Source organism: Sturnus vulgaris, chromosome 3 (assembly GCF_052056855.1).
Source record: "Sturnus vulgaris isolate bStuVul1 chromosome 3, bStuVul1.hap1, whole genome shotgun sequence".
Classification (NCBI taxonomy): domain Eukaryota; kingdom Metazoa; phylum Chordata; class Aves; order Passeriformes; family Sturnidae; genus Sturnus; species Sturnus vulgaris.
In genome coordinates this window covers 44,427,753-44,449,554 of record NC_142245.1, presented here as the reverse complement: position 1 = coordinate 44,449,554, position 21,802 = coordinate 44,427,753, and the positions used below count along the sequence as shown (strand labels likewise).

At 36.9% G+C, this 21,802-nt stretch overlaps 1 protein-coding gene across 4 annotated transcripts in view; it reads right to left on the bottom strand.

The window, feature by feature from the left end:
* The window catches only part of DISC1 (DISC1 scaffold protein), a 186,827-nt gene that overhangs the window by 87,443 nt on the left and 77,582 nt on the right, over positions 1-21,802 (bottom strand). For all 4 annotated transcript variants that reach the window (XR_015802333.1, XM_088161499.1, XM_088161500.1 and 1 more), the window contains exons 8-9: positions 18,646-18,748; positions 7,742-7,930 (exon numbers count right to left, since the gene is read on the bottom strand). Coding sequence is in view for 3 of the 4 variants with exons in the window: in XM_088161499.1 (XP_088017625.1) it covers positions 7,742-7,930; positions 18,646-18,748 (292 nt within the window). In the remaining variant the exon portion in view is untranslated. The remainder of the gene's footprint in view (positions 1-7,741; positions 7,931-18,645; positions 18,749-21,802) is intronic.

Genomic DNA, 21,802 nt, shown 5'->3' with positions numbered 1-21,802 from the left:
TTGCTTACAGCTAAAAAAATTAAATAATATGCAGAACACTAATTGAATATAAAATGCTGAACTATTTTTATCCTCAATTTGCAGAAAGTCTGAATATTTGAAAGGATAACTGCTTGAGATTGGTTTCACTGAAGTACTACTTGAAAAAAAATTAACACTATTTCTTAAAGATTCTATCCATCTCTATACTCATCCTCAAGAGAAACTAAATGAGGCAAAGTATCCTAAGGAGCCCTTTGCACATTCCTGGGACCTGAAAATATCGTGCCATGTTAACATAACTTGAACATTAAAAAAAAAAAAAAAAACAAACCGAAAAACAAAACAAAAAAAAACCCCAAAACCAAAAACCTACAACAAAAAATACACCAAAAATACGCAAAAACAACAACAAAAAAAACCCCAAAACCAAAACAAAGCTAAACCATGCTGTATGACACAGAGAATAAAAACCAAAATGAACATAATTTAAAGAAACCTGTGAATGGTAGACCAAAACTGTTCATTGACGTTTTCAATAGAACTTGAGGTTTTTAAGAGACCAAACACAATTTTTGTACTTCCAGGATATTAATGTTTCAGGATCAAGTTGTTAAATATATGCTGTAATCCCATCCAAATTCTGTATTTTCTATATGCCAAATGCATATAGAAAATGCCTATATGCAATGGCAAAATCAATTCCCTGAGTGCCTTCATTGCCTCATCTGTGAGACAAGGAAAGCAGTATTTACCCTTCTTTGAAAATTTATTTGATCCTATCTGCTAAGTGTCACTCCATGTCATCACTTTTCTTGGTCCTCTTCTAAGCATCCCACCACCAGGCCCACAGACCTTTCTGCATGCCTCTGAGCAGCTCATCAGACACATCTTTCTGACAAAACTGGAATTCTCTTAATACAACATGTAGGAACAGCAGCTATATAATATCAGGAAGATTTCCTAGTATGATATATTCAAACTTAAGAAGTGGCAAACTAAAGAATGTTTGTTGGTTGCCACCAGGGCTAGGCTAGTGTCATGCTAAAGGAGTTTGAACTACATATGGGAACCTGCTCTATCTGGCCAATGAACAGAAGACACTATTTTTTCCCTCTCTTTTTTAATCCTAACTTTGTGGCATCTTAGCATCTCATTCCTTTTCAAACCAGCTATAGTCATTATAAAGGAAAAAAAACACGTGAATTTTCAGTCTGAGCCCAGTACCTCAGAAGATGCAGCTGCAGAGCAGAATCGAATGAAGAATGATTAAAATTGGTGGTATGCATTTCCATTTATTCCAAATTTCACTCATCTGTGTTGCTTCTTCCTGCTTATTCTGTTGCACTGCTGTCAGCTGAAGAAGCTGCACTAAAAAGCAGAGCAGTGCAGAAACCTGGAGCAGAGACGGCAAACCAGAATAATTTGATATGACGCCCACTCCAAAAGTTTAATGCACCGTGTGTATAGCTGGCAACAGCAGTTCAGATGTAAAAGAAGAAGTTGCCTGGAACACTATCAGAACTTTCTGTTTGCTTGTTTGCCTGCACACCAGCACAATAAAGTGTCCACACTGCATTATTGCATTTCCATGATTACAACAGAACCACTCTGTGTTTCTGTGGCCTTAAACTTATAAAATCTTGATGTCTTTAAGCTTATCCTAGTTAAAGATGACATCATATTCCCTAAAGAGACCCAGCATAAAATTTCAGCCCAAGCTTTATTCCCTGCACCTGGTAGATAACCACCTCTATGACTGCAGCATCAGTATTGGGTCATTTCAGGAGTTATTATTCTGTGTATAATTACCTCATGCTCCTGTCCTAAAAGTATTACACAGGTACACAAAACATTTCAATAAAGTTATTGCCATCAGATCTTGGAAGAGACAGAAGCTCACCTTTGAGCATCAACAGAAAAATGTCCTGATCAAAAGATCTCTAGAGATATTGGCAGGCTTTGAACCAAGCTGCTTTCTCAGTTCAAGCTGCCTGAATATTTCATATTTTCTGCATTACACATATCTGCATCTAATTATACCAAAAGGCCAGATTAAATTTAATACCTCCATTGCATTTATACAGACTAAACCTCTATGCTCCAAGTGAAAACCAAAGTACTTTACATATTTAAATGAACAGCACCAGACAAGATGACCTTTAAAATCACCATTATAAGAAACACAATTACAAGTGACTCAAGACATATGGCAAACTTAATTATGCTTAAACATACTGGTTTCCAATCTTTTCAATCATGACAAAAATTGATGTCTAAAATTAAAATGTATTTGAGATTTTAGTTACAGGAAATGTCTAGCAGAGTTTACTCTTTTTATGTTACTGAATTCCATTTATAGTATTTACCAAAAACGCAATTCCATAACACAAAAAAAACCCCCTTTAACTACTTATAGTTAAATATTACTTAACAAAGATGATGTGGATGATTTTGTGGAAGCATGACATGGACTGAAAATCATTAGTCTGAATTTGATCATGAACGCTTGGAAACAATTTGGTACGCAGTTACTACCACTACAGAATTATAAGACCCAAAGATGTGTATGTGTATACTAAACTTGTAGGATCCCAAGTGCTTTAAAAAGAGCCAAGAAAATGAGACCTATGCTCACAATCCACAAATAAGCACAGAATAAGCATAAGAGTACAAGTCCATGCAAATTGATGCAGGAACACCAATTTTTCAAATGAAACAGCAGAGAGAATACTAATGAGCAGAGAGTAATTACTCATGCTGTATTTGCCCAAGACAACACAAAAGAAGCTCTGCAAGACTAGGCTTCTTGAGGGTTGTGTTGTTGCTGTTGTTTAATTCTTTTGGTTTCTTACATGGGTATGATTTTTCCATGATTTTTCCAACAGAACACTGCCAAGCGCTATTTTGGAGCAGCAGCTGACGGTCAGCCCAGAGTAAAGGATGCTGCACCAGCTGCACTGCCAGTCCTGTCCCTGCATCACCACTGGAGGTTTTACATCTTCTGTGAAAGCTCAACAGAGGGACCACTGCCTAAATCCTGAAGGATCAGTGTTTAAGTAGAGATGGCGACAGACATAAGCAATAAGCCATTCAATTTCACCACGTACTTCAATGACAACAAGCATTTCATAAAGGTGTGACATGCAGAACTTAATTACCTCACCCAAACTAGAAGTGGAGACACAGAACTAGAGCAGCTTCTTCTTCCTCATGGAAGCCCATCTGTTACACACTATGTGGGTTCTCCTTTAATGATTTATTTAAACAGGAGCAATCAGAAGTTCAGCTCTTCAGTCTAGAATCAGATCATCACTCAGACAGAGGATGAACTATAGAAGCAATATAGAAAGCCTATTTGGTGAAGAAAAGCTAGCACTGAGGTAGAACATTAAAACCACCACTCGAAAAAATCAGTAAACAAAACATGGAATCATTCTGGTTATGTCGCAGGCACGTGGGTTTATGCCATACTTAGTTGGTATTTTTTGCAACAATTAAAAATAGTGTAAAATTGTTAATAATCTTTAGACATCTTTAAATAGTATTCCAAAGACCAGTTACGAAGAAAAATAGAGAAGCTTTTGTATTACAGCTATCATTAAAAACAAATATTTAAACAAACAAAAGAGGTAGGTTTCCCAGTGCAAAGTACACTGCATGCGTTTCTATTGTAAGACTGTGTTGCACTTGTCAGAATAAAAATGTCTTTGAAATAGAATAAAACTGCTTTGTAGCAAATGGTCATTAACACTTTGATAAATCACATCCTATACAATTGCATATGAAGCACAGAACCTTCCTTTCATAAATATTTCAGTATGCAATAGCAAGTATTACATTAAGCAGCACCACTAGTGGTTTTCTGCTGTCCAGACAATATTAAGTTTTAGACTAATTAATTGCATCCTTCACAACAGTCAAAACTGCAGCTTTTGGAACAATGACTATAAAAAGAATGGTAGAATTTTTGTTATTCTTTGAAGTACGTTCTGAACATATTTTATTCCTAAGTAGTATTCTAAAGCCAAAACATGGAGGTTTCTTTAATTAAAAAAAAAAAAAAAGCAGATAAAAAAATGAACTCTGATAGGTTTTTCTTCTGTTAAAAGGACAAAACACTGTGAGATATTCTATGCAAGCATGCAGAGTGTGTGTACTGCACAAAAGAAAGTAAAACTGAGTGCGATATAAATTTCCAGCTTCCCAAGAAACCATTCTGCTACATCTCGTTTGTTGTTTAATAAATGTATCTGTTCAATTCCAGAAAGCTTTACTGTACAAGTGGGCTGGTAAGAGCTTTAGGACTTACACAAGCAATTTCTAAGACAATAGAAGTCAAGGACAGAACAAGAGTTGAGCAGAAAGACTGAAATATCAGCCTTCAAACAGTAGTTTGGGTGTTTTTAAAAACAGTTTAAAAGCTATTTTCATGTGCATGAAAGCCTTTATTTTATATTTCCTCTAGAAATTAATGCAGTATAGAAATTCTACTTAACAAGACTTGGCAAGCACAACCTAGCAATTAGAGCGGGAAGCACGGTGTCCCCTAGTTCTGTGTGTACATACATTACTTACAGGAGGTGCTTTCCCAGAAGTGTAATAGGGGCAGAAAAAGGCTGAGAGCAGCCAGGAAAATAACTCAGCAGACGAGGCAGGAAAACTTGCCCATCAGTAGTGGTGATAAGGAAACCACAACAAGAGGGTAGGTTCCATTTCCAGCCCTGGGTTACAAATGCCAATCAACCCAAGCCAGGATTTATAAGCACAATCCAACAGTTTGGCAGACAGGCAAGTAATTAAGCTTCACTTGTCTGGAACACAAGTTTGGTTGTTTTGGGCTATAAAGCAGCTCTCTTCTTTGCCATAACAGAACCTTCTCACTTTATAAGACAGGTCTGCTCAATGATCAAGCACAAGACCTCCACTGATTTTCCCAAAACCATCACATCTTTGGCTACCGTCCAGAAGAATATAAAGCTCACACAGAATCACAGCACCACTTGGTTTCATATGTTTATTGCAAGAGATCAGGACTGATGCTAGACCAACCATCCCTGGGAAACTGTTTCACCACCATTTCAGGTAAAATTATATCACCTCTAAGTCTCTGGCCTTCCTATCTGTAAAATGACAATAAAAGTTGATCACTTTTACAGCAGCATTTTGACAGCCTCAGAAAAAAGCCAATGCCTAAAGGGCAAGTTAATACTATTCATCCTAAAATGCTAATACATAGCATTACTTGTCAATGCTACTATTATCCAACATAAAAAGCATATTTTTTAGCATCTCTAAAAATACGAAAGGGTTTTTTGTCAAATTTCCTTCATAGAGAGCACTGACAGCTCTCAGTGCAGTAAGCCAAGCCTGATTTTTGCACTACATCTGCAATATCTTTTATACTTGGGCAGCTGGCACAGAGTGAGAAAATTCATTAACATGCTAATGATGTGTCCTATTTAAAATTCCAGCTCTGATTATTGTGTGATTAAGTCTCTTCCCTTGACGTCTGCTTCCTTATATCTGCATTACTGTGAGAAATCACCAATTATTAATGAAGTAAAAAATGGGTGACCAATTTATACACAAGATAAAGACAAACATACACACGTATTTAAGCATATACATTTTTTGTCTAATATTTTCCATACAAAACAGTATTATGTTCAGCAAAAAAAAAAAACAATTAAAGTTTTCAAGAAGCTCACAGGCACAAAACAACAATTCAAGCACCAGATGACATAGAAATGAACATGTATAGGACCTAACCCTAACCTAGTGTACGGGTTGGGGCAGGAACACAGAAAAAAAGGCAGAACTGCCTTTCTCTGCAGCAACACAGATTTTATTGGCATAAATGAAACACCAGGCCTAAGGCTGTGAAGCAAGTCAGGTCAGCTACCCCAATTCAAATCACACCTTTCACAGTGCAGACAAACACAATTATCTCCAGTTCTTTCAAATAACAGCAAAAACAAATGGGAACAAAATTGTATTCCAATTCTTTATGCTTTATTCTCTAAACATAAAAGTGGTGTGCAAAATAACACTGTTCCATAAAGGTGGCTTCTTTTCCTCAAGACACCATCTGCAAACTGTTTTCCAGAGTGTATCTGAAGGCTTACGTTCAGTTAAATGTGTTGGTATCAAACCCATGCCAGTGTTCTCAAATATTTCCATTTTTTAAAGGAGAAAACAGGGTAGATCACATGTAAAGGGGGCAGGGATGGTGAAAATGGAAGATGTCAGGTTTCAATTTATGTATCTCTGACTAGTATCTGCTTGACAGCATTTTAACATAAGGCTAGATTTGTCCTTATGCCTACAGAATCACAGTAAATTAAGAGAAAATCTACTGAGTAAACACCCAGTATTTTGAAATTTATTGTCACAAATTGTGTGAACACTGGAGGTCAGGTAAGAAATGCAAAAGGGAAAAAAAGAGTCTATGTACTGATACCATTTCTGTTGCTTCAGCAAGCATCTTATGCAGGCTTGATTTAAAACCCTGCTAAATTAAAACACAAATGAGAACATACATGTGTATTATAGGAAGTTTAATTGTCCTAAAATAAAAGAGAAACAAAATGGGCTGATTAGAAGGTCAGAATACTTTTCAACTCTCTTGAAAATTCAAGGAAAGAAGCATTGCCTGATATTCATTTCTCAGTTTGTATCACAATGCACTAAATTTGAGAATAATTTTTTAAAATTTTATCTAGATTCGAAAAAAACAAATTCTTATCTAGAAGTGTGTGTAGGTACATTACTATGCATTTTTAAAACACTGTATCCAGCTGCCTACAAATCTTTTTGTTGCTATGATAGCTTTGCTTATCCACTTGCCTATGAAGAAACTTCATACACTTCTAAAACAGAGGCACGTTCCTCTCTTCACCCAACCTACTGCTCATAAAATCCTGAAAAAGGAGAAACATTTCAAAATCCTAAAGCTTTAAAGTATCTCTCAGGATTGCATTTAGTTTAGAGATAATTATATTAACTGTACATTGTAGTCAATCAAATATTACTGAGCCTTTTCATTTAAGCAAGCAGCAAGGCCATTTTATCTGCTTCAGCTTCAGGAGTGTGTACAGCAGACGAGAGTAGGTCAAGTCTAGGAATGACTTTGCTGTTTGATAACTTGTCAGTATCCTTCCAGTAATCATAGACAACCTCCCCAATTCCACCATGACACTACAACCCAAGCACACTGCTCATAGTTGTGTGAGAGCAGCACTTGGAAAGTTGTTAAAACTCTCCTTCAAACACAGATTTACTATGAGAACACTTACTTTCAGAATCAGGAATCTCATACATTGAGACTCATCACCAAGTGGGTTATATATGTACATACTAAACACTTAGTTTTATATACTAAACACGTTCCTGTTGTCACAGCCAGACACATCTACTGCTCCTGCATAAAGACTACATATTCCTCTGTATGTGAACACAAGCACAATGCCATTATCACTGTGATAAAATGGGCTTAGAAAATAAAGGTTTTGAGAGCTGGGCTAAGACAGATTTCAGAAAGTGGTATTATTGCTGGGGTATCCCTTGTTCCTCATCCCTCTCCCAACTCCAGGGGAAACAGTTGAGAGGATATTGAACATACTGCTTCTGCAGGTCATTGCCAGACTTCCCTCAGAACAATCAGTATGCTTTGCGAAATGCAGAATGATTCATCAAACCCAGCAAACCTTTAGGAGATCAAGTCTGAGCAAAAAGCTGTAACAATCTGTAAACTACTCACCAAAGGCAGCCTCTCCTTGTTCAAGCTCTTGTTTCAATCTGGTGTAGTCATCCTTAATTCTCTCTAGTTTTTGCGTATTTCTGGCACTCAGAACCGAAAGTTCATTGAGAAGTCCTTCCAGTCCCTCTTTCTCAGATGTTAATGATCTTATTTCTTCTGCAAGATCCTTCGCAGTGCCGAAATTACTTCCTGCATGTTTTGTGGGGGGCAGGGGAAGAAAGAGGAAAAAGACAATGAGGCAGACACTTGCAACATCAGCTGACGTAGCAATCCTGGGAAATTAGGCAATTATACTTCCCAACAGCAACTCAAAGGAGGAAAAAAAGAAAAACTGCTTTGCAAGCATCCATTTCATTAATATTACAAAAATAATACCATTTCTCTGCGTGTAAGGTTAAATCAGATACAATTATTTTCTTTAATTATTGATACAATTTACATTTTTTCAGGAAACCTGTTCTTAAGGGTTTGCACTTCAAATCATGTTGTACTGTAATTCACTGATTGTTGCAGCGTGATCAGACCATTTTCTTCTTTTGGAGGACCCCTCAATGCACAGCACATCTGAAATAGAGGCCATGAACCCACTGCACCCTAAAGTATTCCCTCCCTGAACAAGGCAGCTCTGTGCTGATTTTTGTAACAAGCACCAGAAGGCTGTTCGTGAATGACACAATGCATTTCTTAAACGGGCTGCACCTCAAGCAAAGACCTTGGGGAGATGGTCTTCTCAGAGAACACATTCAGAAGTCACAATCCTCTGCTTCTGGCTCTCCCTGAAGCACGAAATGTCACAGACAGAAGGCCTTGGCAGCACCAGCTCACACTGTTCTGGAGTTTTTTTAAATGTCTGGTTCCTTTGGACAGGGATCCAGAGTAAAAAGTTCAACTCCCAAGTGATTTAAGAGTGTAGCCTAGTAACATTTATCCACTTAAATGTTCTGAAAACCATTTTTAAAAGCAGCTGTAGAGGAATGTTTCCTTACTTTGCGAAGAAGTCTTTTGCAACAAATAGAAAGTGACAGTGATATACTCAGTTATTAAATTACTTTTAAATAGCAGTAGAGTAACAATGCTACATTTATATAATTGTACCAGAATCATTTTAATGATTGAGATACTTGGCTGGGGGGGAAAAAACCAAACCAAAAAATACACAAAAAAAAACCCCTAAACCCCACCACAACGCTTTAATCTAAGGAATTCTTGATCAAAATAATTTTCATATAGAATTGCCCAATAAAAGAAAGAAGATCTTTAGCATAAGACTTAAGCTCTGATATCCTAAATTAGCAAAAATTTGGTGATATAATCTTATAAGTAAAGGTATTTAGTAAGTAAAGGCACTTAGAAGATTTAGCCTTGAAGCATAACACAAATGTCTCATCAGTTTCTGAAGTACGTGTAATGACTTTAGACTTCTGAAATCACTTTATAATACCACCAGCATTATTCAGATGTAAGGGTTTCTTTTTGGTTTTGTTTACACAATGCAATACACTGTTGCTTAGACACAACAGATCAATTGAAAAGTTTATTTCCACATATTAACACATAATCTAAGCAACGAAATCCACATCAGAATATCCTAAATTGTGGCATTTCATCTTTTTGACCTAGAGTCTTCAAAGTGTTGATCACAAAGGCGTAAAAGGGAACGCTTTTGCTGTTCTGTTTCTTCAAGACAAGGAAGCAAGAATAGGATGCAAGTGTTTACACTGGTCAGAAGATGGCAAACCACCACCAGCAGCTGCCAGGAGAGGCTCCATTCCTCCAGAATGCCAGAGTGAACAGGAGCACCTCCACCCAACACCTACAGCCATTATCCTGGAGCAAATACGCTGCTGCAAACTCAAGTGGCTATATGAGGGCAGATGTGCCAAAGGGAGGCTGCACTTAACAAAATTTTGGAAAATACTGTATCAAATAAGTTTAAAGACAGAACTAAGCATGGTAGTCCTGCTTTGAATTTGCTTTTTTGGGTTTTTTTTAGCCCCAAGGCTATGATAGTGTCATTCAACCTCTTCCCCATTTAAAGTTGACATTTTCTTGTTTCTTTTTAACAGGTCAAAAGTCCTTCACTTCCAATTCCCAGTTAAAACCCTACTTGCCACTTCTGTCTTACAATTACAATTAAATAAATATAAACATGCTTTACAAATAGCATATGTAGAATCTTAAAAATAGTAGGATCTTATGGCTTACCAGTGTTTTACTGGGAAACAGCAGCACACATTTTATTACCTTAATTTGTCATGTTTCCAAATGGGCAAAACAAAGCAGCAAAATAAGCAAGACAAAATCACTGGAATAAATGGCAAATATTCAGATGCTTCTAAGGCAAGAAGACCCGAGTCCACCTTTATGCACCTGAACTCATCCTAAGCATCAAAGCACAGGAGGCTTAATAAAACATGAAGGTGAGAAAATCTTCATTAGAACCTGGAGCCTGCTGCTACATTTCAGAGGACAGCAAGGCAAAAGGTACGATATTGCATATGAAAATTTTATATATACACTGAATAGATCTGAATTCCCAGAGGAGAAGCTTATATCAAAACTCAGGCTACAAAGAAATGGCAGCAGATACAAACCCAAAAGCAAAAGAGACCCTACCTGATGTAGCTTCCCATGATAGCAAAAATGTCTGAAAGTCTCCAGTGAAAACTTAGAAGAGCATATAAAAACTCAGGCATCACAAGTACCATTATTAATGAGCTCTGACCTCAATCACAGCAACCAAACTAACTGCTTCCTGCATTCCATGAGAAGGTTAATTTAAAAATTAATATAATCGATAGCTCCCAGCATTGAAAAACATGCCCTCCTGGGTTGTTTTTTTTCTGCTGTTGTTTTGTTGGATAATTTTTTTGTTGTTGAGACAACGTCACATTAGATGCCATACAAACATGCTGAAAACATACATCAAGATATTTTATTCTGCTAACACTCTCAAAATGTTAAAATTCTTCTTTTTGATAATTTAATAATTAGTTTGCCTAAGTGAATGCAATAACTGCTACTTTGTCAACCACTCAGATTTGTTTTGCACAGCCATACCAGTGAGAGGGTTCTAGCTGGCTGATATTAGTTAAGACAGTCTAACTCTTCCTAGGAAACTCAAAAATCAGACAGCCAGTAGGACTGCTTGCTCAGAAAATCTGTATAAAAATCAAAGCTAAGTAATTAACAGTCTAAGACCAAAGCTGAGATTCTGGTCTAAACCAGGGCATGGGACAGAGATTTTTGTGAAGGGGACTGAAGAGCAAGATGCCACTTTTCCCATCTTTCCTCCTGTCTCACAGTGATGCTTGTTGGAGATGTGCAATTTTAGCCACTGCATCCATGTTCATGTAAAGAGACTGGGTGCAAATTGGGGCAGCAAACTTGCAGTACCAGTGCTCTGAACAGGTAATGTGCTTGCAAATGCACTATCATAAGGAATTGAGTATATACACTTCACTTTGAGGGACTGCACATTACCATTATCTCAAAAGACAGCAACAAAAAAAGTAAATCTTCCTCCTTAATCTTGCCCTCTGGGTCTCTCTCCTCCCATGCATCCTTCATCCTCTACAGAAAGTGACATCAGGTAAGCTCCAGCAGCTTGATGTGAATGCCAAAAATACCAGCCAAATCAAGCACAACAACCCACACAGGAAAAAGAGTAAAAACTTTAAAAATATCCAGGCAGAAAGTAGCTATATAATTGATTTACTTAGTGTAAAAATTAGTATATTTCCCCTATTCTTAAAATTTTACTTGTATGGCTACAACTATGTTGTACTCTGCACATCAAATATATTTTCTATAGATATAGTTACATGCCACAAACTCATGCCCGTTATTACACCAAATTGTCAGATTTTATTATATTGGGCAGATTATTGCCCATTTAGTAGTATTGAAGTAAAATACCATTATTTTGATACATTTTTCCAGCAACAAATTGATTAAAAATACAGTTTGAAATCTGCCCGGTTTCACCAAAAAACAAGAAATGCATTATTAATTAAGCTTTATTAAATATTTCGCCCTTCAAAATATAAGACAAAGTTAAGGGTCCACAAATTTTTTACTCATGCTTTTTCTCAAATTTATGGCAGAAGTTACATACATTCATAGTAACCATTATTTATACTTGAAGCAGAGAGAGAAGTCTCAGCCCCAGTGATAATATGTTCATTGTAGTACAAACAAAGGAGTAATTTCTTCATTAATAATAAAGCATATCTATTGCACACTAGCTTAAATGTAACAGAGTAGACTGGTCATTCTTCATCATTATCTATAAATTAATTCTTCATCTATTTACAGCACTACCTTTAATAATTCATAAGAAAGTGAAAATTTACATTTTTGCTTAGGGCATTTGGCACCACAGTATTTATCAATGGTACTGGAATTCAAGGCCAAAAATCTTCCACCCTGTGATTAATGAGGATACAAAGTGATTTCAACACCACAAAAGAAACTGAAGAAAATAAATATCATTCACCTACTCACAAAGGAAAGGGAAAAAGCTAAAAACATGACAGAAATGTAAGATTCTGGAGGGACTGCCAGTGTGTTTGCACCTCTGAAAAAATAAACTGCAAATATGGGACAGTCTACCATCTCCTGAAACATTTTACAGAAATCCAGCGCATTTGAATTGCAATTATTGTTTTTAAGCAATAACACATGTCAATGCTTTTATGAAGCATAACACAGCTACATGATTGATGTGATCTTGAAAGGTAATTGTCAACTAGAAGAAGGTGTGAGACCCCACAGACATACATTTGGAGGAGCAATTGTCAGTCACAGAGAGCCTCTTGTACCTGGACTGAATCAGGCACCAGAGAACAACACGAGGGCAGTGGGGAGCACAAATAAATAAATCCCGAAGTGATAACATTCCAAATTAGTAGTAACAATGGAAAGAGAGACATCACTGTCCCCTTCCACAAGTGTTATCTCTGATGCCGTCCAGACGCACAGCCTTTTCTCCAGGGTGATAGCACCTTCCCTTCACATCTCTTCCAACCAAGATGTCTCCTTTGAGCAAAACCACAGAAAAGGAGCTGCCAAAGAGATAACTTGACCTTCTCTGCTGCTCCAGGGATCCGCTTAGGTAAGAGGAGTGGAAGAGAGTAAGTTGTTTCATGACTGACTTCTCCAACAGAAGAGAAGATTTTCTGCTGTCTGGTCACATATCATGCTCGAACTTCAGCTACAATGAATTACCCTTGAAGTTCACTGAAAGCCAGTAACATCCAACAATCTGACTTGAAAATGAGATTAAAAAGACAAACAGCATACTGTCCTGATTTTGGCTGGATAGAGTTAATTTTCTTCTTAGTGGTGGTACAGTGCTGTGTTTTGCATTTAGGCAGAGAACAATGCAGATAACACACTGATGTTTATAGCTGTTGCTGAGCAGTTCTTAGCCTAAAATCAAGGACATCTCAGTTTCCCATGCTCTGCAAACAAGTATACCAGAAGCTGGAAGGGAACACGGCCAGGACAGCTGATCCAAACTGGACAAAGGGATATTCCATACCACAGAACATCATACTCAGCAAATAAACTGGAGGGAGTTGGTTGGGTGGGACCAATAGCTGCCTGGAAACGGGCTGGGCACTGGTCTGTGGGTGGTAAGCATCACTTTACAGGTATTGTGCATCACCTGCCTGTCTTGGGCTTTATGCCTCTCTCACTCTCCTTTCCATTACCATTATTATTGCTGTTATTCTCCATCATTAGTATTATTATATTTTATTTTGCTTCAGTTATTAAACTGTTCTTATCTCAACTCTCAAATTTTACTTTTTTTTTTTCCCCAATTCTCCTCCCCCACTGTGAGCAGAGAGAATGTCCACATAGTAGTTTACTGCTGGCAGGGGACAAACCACAACACAGAGCTGTCTGAAGTCTGAGGAACCATTTGAGAGTTGATTTGGGGGACTCACTAGAATTATTTTTCAAATGATCTAACAGGTGCACCAGGAAGTACACTGCTTGTGCCAATACATGGTGGCAAATTTTATTTCGTGGAGTGTAAAGTGAGTGTTGTAGGAAGACATGACCACAAACGACATTGAATGCTGGAACCAGACGCTGCAGTCATGAAGCAAAATTAACCTCAATACGCTGTGATCCATCAACCCAGGCTGCTGCTGCAATCAGGAAAAGGAAAGTGTGGAACCAGCTATGTCATCTGACAAGATGCAGCCCTCTATTGGATTCCAATTCATCAAAAAACTGAGCCTTCAAGAGAAGCCACAAAGCAGCATTGTTATTTTGGGCTCAAAGATTAGGCAAGTTCTGCAACCATTACAGAACAACAGTTCTCAGAAAAGATAAAGAAACCAGGAACACTACTACCTCCCAGTGAAAGACAAATTAAGAGCTGTATGTGGCACATCTGGGGAAGAACTCATACCATAGACATCATACAAAGAACCACGTGTCCATATTTCTGAATGAAATGACAAACTTCAGCAGAAGCATGAAAACAAGGCCTCCACATTAGCAGAAAATACAGATGGATGGCTGAAAACGTCCTTCCATCTGCACTGGCATCTTCCAGCCTGATGGCTCTGTCCCCTCTCTGATATACTCATTCCCAACAGGAATACTTAGCACCAAATCTGGAAAGTTGGGGTCTCTTTTTGTTACAGTTGGATCCATGCAGAACTTGCCTTAAATGAGCATCAAAGAGCAGCCAAAGAGGCAACTGTCCTAACATTAGGTTTTGTGAAATATGCTATTTAGTATTTATGTCATGTTATTTATAAAACTATGCTTTTACATTGACATAAGGAAAAAAAACTCATAGTCTGCTGGAAATCATCCCACAACATCATTTCCAAGCAGCTCCCACTTTCCAGTACTTAATGAAATAGAGGCAATGATATTTATAGGACCATGACACATGATCTCTTATTGGTATAGATAATTTTAAAATTTTCAAACTACAAGTCACCTCACTCCAACTTCTGTGTTTGGATCTAATTTGTGTTTTCAAAAACAGAAGGAAAATTAATGATATGCATCTCATGGGTAACTACACAGTATAATGTACACATGGATAATAAACACAGTATTTCATTCATGCCTGGTTAGCTTCCCATTATGCCACTTTCTGGCTATCTAGTCCCATGTTAACATGCATTCTCAAGAGGAAAAAAAGTTCTCAGTCTATGAAAACATTGTAAAATGTACCTCCATAAACCTTTTATTCAAATTTTATTCAAATATAGGAAAGAGATGAAACAGGACTAAAAATTCATTTTAGTTTGCATCATCCTTCCTATTCCCAAGTTATTTTCTCACTAAGGAAACACCAGAAACACACCATTTCTTATTATCTCCTCTTGTATAAAACAGCTCAAAGTATGAAAATAAGTTTCAATAATATTTCTACAGTTATGTTCACACTTGCTTAAACATCATCCTATTTGAATTTTCTTACCAGCTTCAAATCTTATTACCTAGAAAAATTTCAGGCTAAATAGTAACACAGTAATGAAAAAAAGTCATATGCATGTTTCTATGCACTGACATTAAAAGGTTCTTTTATAATTAGAAAGAGACCTATTAGATGCTAAACTATAATAGTTCATCGATGAGAATTTACAATTGTGCATATCAACAGTAACGACTCATGACATCAGGAGTACTTGTTATTGATAATTACCTAAGGCTCCTGACTTAATAACTGGAACAATATAGGATCCTTCTAATTATCTCTGGAGGGAAATTCTGGACTAGCATCTTCAGAGTATTAACTATTAGTTATTCGTCCCAACAGGCTAATCAGATGTAAGTGAGGTGTTGATACACAGGTTCTGAATTGTACCTGTTGATAGAAATACCTCTTGAACATGTAAGTATGGGCTTCTTTTCTTTTTCCCATAAGAAAGCTCACTGGAATTTAATTACATGTATTTTTATAGCCTTCAATAATCAAAATATTCACAAAGCGTCTTTTTTCTCTTCCAAATTTAAATTTACACTTCTTCCCAGGATGAAATAATAGGAAGGAGAGTCATTTATATACATTGTATTGTCTCTTACATCTCTACAGTATCATTTATCATACAGCCTTAAATTCCACAATTTTGCATTGGTAAGACCAATAGAACTTATACTTACATTGCATTTACCACGGTATTTTCCTCCAAAAATAATATCAACTATATCCTTACATTTTTTGATGCAAATACATCGGTATTTTAAATCAATGTATTTGTATTAGAAAGTACAGTCCATGTAGCAAACGAATGTTGTCTGAAGCTGTCAAGAAAGCCATTAAAGGCTGAGGTATATATATGATGCTTTCCAAGTCATCACATCATTAAGTCACCACATATAAACTCTGAAAGCTATTTTTCACTTAACTCTATTCTTTAGCTCATCTAATCTAACTTTTGGGATAGTCATCTTTTTGCTTTGACACTATTCCAAAGTCACTTGACTCTTACTGCTTCCTCAAGAAAAATGCTACTTTAATCAAAAATTATGTGACATCTGTATAGAGAAAAACAGTTATTCTCAGTATCTATTAGTAGTGTTCTTGAAGAAACTGTTGGAATGAATTATCAAACTGCTACATAAGAAGTACAAGTAACAGACATTTAACCCTGCCTGATGTTTCCAGACTAAATGAAAGCCTTTAAATATGACCACTAAACTTTATTATTACTGCATATTTACAAATGCACACTATAATTCCTTCTGAACATCACACTCTTCCAAGACTGTCCTGTTACCCAACTGAACATTCTTCCAACTTCTAACAATTGAGCATACCCAGGCTGTTCATTAACATTGTTGACTGAGAGACCAGGAAATATGTACATAAAGTATCTTGCTTAAATCTTAGACAGTATTTAGAAGATTAAGATCTGCTTCTTAACTATGCCTTCCTTAAGAGGTGTCATTCATTTACCCCTAACACAGGAATACACAAACTAAAGTAATTTAGCCTTCTCCATTATCCATAATCACTGGTTTTGCCTTAAGCTAAAAAAAAAAAAAAAAAAAACCAAAATAATTCCCACTATTTTTATCTCTTCCTTCCTCTTTCGTCTTCTACATTTATCAAATCTTTTCTTCCTGATTTGCTTCTCTGCTAGCTAGCTGAAACTAAGCCTGTATCTTGGCTTTTCTGATTTTATTCACCTCATGCTCTAAAGCTATTTCTGGTGTTTTTAGATTTTTTTTTCTTTTTTTACTTACAGGTCTTCAGAGAAAGAATTTTATTTTTACTCTTGTATCTCCCCTGTGTCTTCTGGTTATAACCCTGCATTTCATGTAAACAAGTGCTACCACATTGACTAAACGCATCTATATCTTACAACGAGGTTAAAAATTACAGTATCCATTTCATCCATTATTTTTAACCATGCCATGCAGAATTTTGTCTTACTAACAAATTAGGATTTTACCATTCACAGCCATTAAAATTTCCTGAAGCAAGAGTAAAAAAAGAAACAGTGCTTTTAGCAGTACAAAGAAATTGAACTGATAGTTCTTAAAAAGCATAGAAAGGCAGTCAAACAATTGTAAAAACAATTTACAGAAAGAGCAGCATTAAATTGCCTTTGGAATTCATTCCTGAAACAAGCAACCTCTTTTAAGAGCTAACAAGTATAAAATGCTGTTATGAATGTTTTGGAAATGATCCTCAAGCTGTCTTTCACTCTCTCCAAGTGTCAGACTGAGATACAGCTTTTCCGGCCAACTGCTTCCTACATGCAGTTGCATGTCCAGTTTATAGGCTGTTTTGTTCCCAAGCCATTAAAACCCTTTTTCCGAAGCTGAGAAAATTACTGACATTTAAACAGTCTAAAGGCAGAGAGGGCTGATTGCCTGGTTTACCTCTTAGAGGTGGAGAGAGAAATAAAGAGGATTTCCATTTTTAAAAGGTATTATGAGAAGTAAGGAAATTGAGCATGCTCAGCACCAATACAAGATCTGGGCTTTAATTTCCTTTGGGACTTTGCCCAAGCCTGACATTATCCACTTCTGGCAAACAAACATGTGACACTGCACAAGATTTCATTTTAAAATAATTTGTGTGTGCAAGAGATTCTTGCATATAATTGAAAAGATAAATCACATATGGAGAGCTACATCTCGTCTCGATATAAGGTATCAAAAACTCTTCAGCCTTTCTTTACTTGGTGTGACATTGGAAAATTCCTTGCACTCTAGTCCACATTCCCTTCTACTCAGCTTCCTCTCTGAGGCACCTACTGAAGTATTTGCAAACCATTTGCTGAATTAGAAAACCCACCTCTTCCAACTTAAAAGAAAGGACTGTGATTTGCCTTTTTTCCTTGGTGAACAGTGCAGCAATCCCAAGCAAGTGGCATGTATCACACTCTGTAATCACATTTCAGTGTTTTATTGGTTGTAAATAACATGCATGAGTGCTCCAAGGATGAAAGTGCTCTTTTGCTGCCAACATTAGTTGTTTAATGATCTGAACAGCAGAAGCTGCCAATTATTGTATTCCATTTTAAAGTGTCGTTTAAAGCCAGACTTGTAATTATGATACCTTAGCCATTTACAACTTAGCTAGAGAGCTCTAAGAATGTAACTTGAGGAGTCCTGGAACAGCCATTCATGATTAAACATAAATTTCTCCTATGGAAAAATACCATGTGTTTTGCATGTTAATGGTCTACCACACAGCATCAGCTTTGCCAGTAGCTCCAAACTGTGGAGAGGGACCTGAAGTACCTTACACAAGGCATAGCACAGCCCTGCTCTGCCAGGCTGGTCACGACTTCAAGGGATCTACACAAGCACATGAACAACTTTCCCTAACAAGTCTGTCATGAAGAGGTCAGTAACTGCTCTAAGACACTCCTTAACACCGTTAATCCTTCTCATCACTTAAAACTTACCTGAAACAGCCAGCATTTTGGCTTCGAGTAGAGCTGGTAGTTGAGTCTCAATATCACTCACTTTCCTCCTCAAAGTACTGCAGAGTTTCTGACTCGTGCAAACCTAAATTGAGGCAGACAGCCATGATATAGAATTCATTCATGTAAAAGTATAAGGCAGTTGAAATGGGGCTTCAAATGTTCTTGGTTAACAGACATGACATAACATCCTGCAGCAAGGTAAAAAAGCTTAATAAAAAGTGATGTCTTTACAGAAACACCCAACATTGAATCAAAATTTCCAGGCTGTGCTGCACTTTCTATTATTAAAACAGGGAATGGTATTAACATTAGCTACCTGCATGAGAAAGGACATGTTTCACTACTAAACACAGAGGCTGCACACAGAACAAAGTCCACCTCACAAATACTGCACAATTTCAGCATTAGTCACCATGCTTGAAGTGGAGCATAAGGAAACCAGTATTTGGAGATTAAAATTCTAAAACATACAATGTGCACTAATTTTTATACAAAATCTACCATGCTCTGCATTTTAACTGAAAAAAGACAAAGCAGCTTTATTTTTTGCACAGGGAACAAATAAGGCTATATCAGCTTGACAATGTACTTTGTTTCACAAATCAGGACACACAGATGACGAGGGTTCAGGTTTCTAACCTTCCCTTGCTCTCTTTTGTCTTTTTAACTGGAGGTCCTTCGGCAATCAACACGGTTTGGTATTGAAAACATGGAGAGCGAAAATAGAGAAAAAAAAATATAAAGGAAATCCAGTTGTTTCTGTACTTTTCAGTGTACATTACCGCCTCAGAAGGAGCTTATGCAGCATGCAAAATTTATACAAGTCCCACATATTCAAAAATGTTGCATCATTTGGGAAGAAAAGCAAAATGAACAAACAAAAACCCTTAATTGAACTCGGGGAAATCCCTTGTTCTGGAGGCTGATGCCAAACACTTTCTTAAAATAGTAGCTGACACTTAAGAAAACATTGCATTTATTGCAACCAAAACTAAAGCAATTGTCAAGATAGGCACAGGCCAGTTCAGAAATGATGTAATTTGAAAGGTAATCTCCAGAGAGAAATTTCCCTGCCTTCCTTCACTTTTATTTTTCCTTCCTCAAAAACAAGTGCTATGCTTATTAGCAGAAGCACAGTTTATTTCACTTTTTAAAGAGCAAAACTTTATAGTTTGAATGGTTTATCTGTTTGTACAATTAAATGATAATTCATATATAACACTAGCTGTAAATCCTTTTAAATTAATAACACCCTCTTCCTTTATTGAGATTATCTGTTAACTATAAATAGGTAATTTTTTTGAGTCAACAGAACTATCCTCCAAGCAGTAACTGTTACTTGTAAAGAGTCGTCCTACTAATTTAAAAACACACATGGCTTCTGCCCCTACTATAATTTTAAAATACCCAGATATTTCAATTTGTTTCAATACCCCCTTCTAAGTGACTCACCAGCTAATTCAGTTAAAGTGTTTTTAAAAGCTCGAACCTGTCAGAGGTGAATAAATGTGCCTTAAAAACCCAAAGGCCATTTCTGTCTCCCATCTCCAAAATAAATCTGAAAGTTTTTAATGACTTCTTTCCGAGCAGTACTCTCTCTTTAGGGGCATTGAATGGCTCAGTGAATTGCAATTAGATGGGGAATCTTTCAGCTCCAGGAAAAATGCATGAATATATCCCATGCTGGTAGTAAGTTAAAGTCATTATCACTAGACAGCTGTTTGGCAATTATGCAAAATAAGCTGGGATGCTTAATCAGTTTCTAGTGAGCACTGTCCACTTTGTAAGCCCCCCTGTCAGAACAAAGCTTGCTGGCACTCTTTATTAATGGACCAAATGTAGGGACCAGAAGCAGAAAGGCAGTCCCTCCAACTCAGAGATGATTCTTCTGGAACATGAGATAAGTAGGTTGCTGGGCCTCTGCTTGTATCTATGTCACATGTATTCTGTAGATAAATGAACAACATTAATCTTCAGACCTATCATATGGCATAGTTCAACAAAACTAAATGAGCAAGTGGGAAAGACAAAGTAATATTCCCCAAAATAATGGCACTGCTTCTGCATTACATCAGGTCTACTCTACAAACTCCATTTCTTTTCATTTTTTATAATTATTGTATCTTCATAATAGATACCATTATTCATTATAGTAGCTATTCAGCCACAAAGGAGAGGTAATTTCTTAGCCAACAAAGACGGTGAACATTCACAGAGCCAGTGTCCTGAGCCTCCAGTGAACACTGGAATCCTTCTCTAACCAGCTTCTGTGGCTCCAGCAATGTCCTTTCCTTGTTCTCAGTGATCAGCTCTGCTGTGACCCACAGACTAGCAAGCTCAAAGTCTAAAAAACTTTCAATTTCAGGAAAGCGTATTTGCAGCCAAGTATTATTGTATTTATTTTAAAATCCTCTTCAGTGGTTTTTGAGGTTTTTTTAAAGCAGACTTCTTTTTTTTAAAAAAGGCTCTTGTTTAGGAATATACCTTACAAATCTGCATTCAGACTGAAATGTTACTCAAAAAAAAGCAGTCTATCTGAAACCAGTAGGAAGCTGGTTAGCAAAGATATGCGGAATCAAGATGAAAAACAGCAAAATATCAAAGGCAAGTTTGCTCATTGTCATCCTCTTCCATCTTCCCAGCATATGATGTTAATCTAAAAGTGGCAAAAACAGGGACAAGGACAGCAAGTAAAGCACTGGAATTCACTCTCCAATCACCTCAAGAGAAAAGAAGTTTTGAGTAACCTTCATGTTTCTTTAAAAAAGCACCATGGAAAAGATAAAGAAATTCTGCTAACACTGCCTAAAGGAAGGAACAGTCTATCTGGTCTCCTACACAGCACAATCTTGCCATTACTGAAAGCAGATATTAATTTCTGAAGGAAGGTAGTGAATAAGAGACAGCACTCTCTTCATTAGCAGGCAGAAGTTAGCTTTTGCAGCCACAGCTGAAAACAAGAGAGATGAAGCAGAATAGGCCATAGAAATGCCAGTGGCACAGGGGAAAAGGAAAGACCTTTGACAAAGGAATGTTTTCCCCATACAATAAAAAGGTTTAAACGACCGGCTCTATTTATTTTGAGTTGAAAATAATAGGATGAGATGATATGAATAAACTAAATAGGAAATTATTT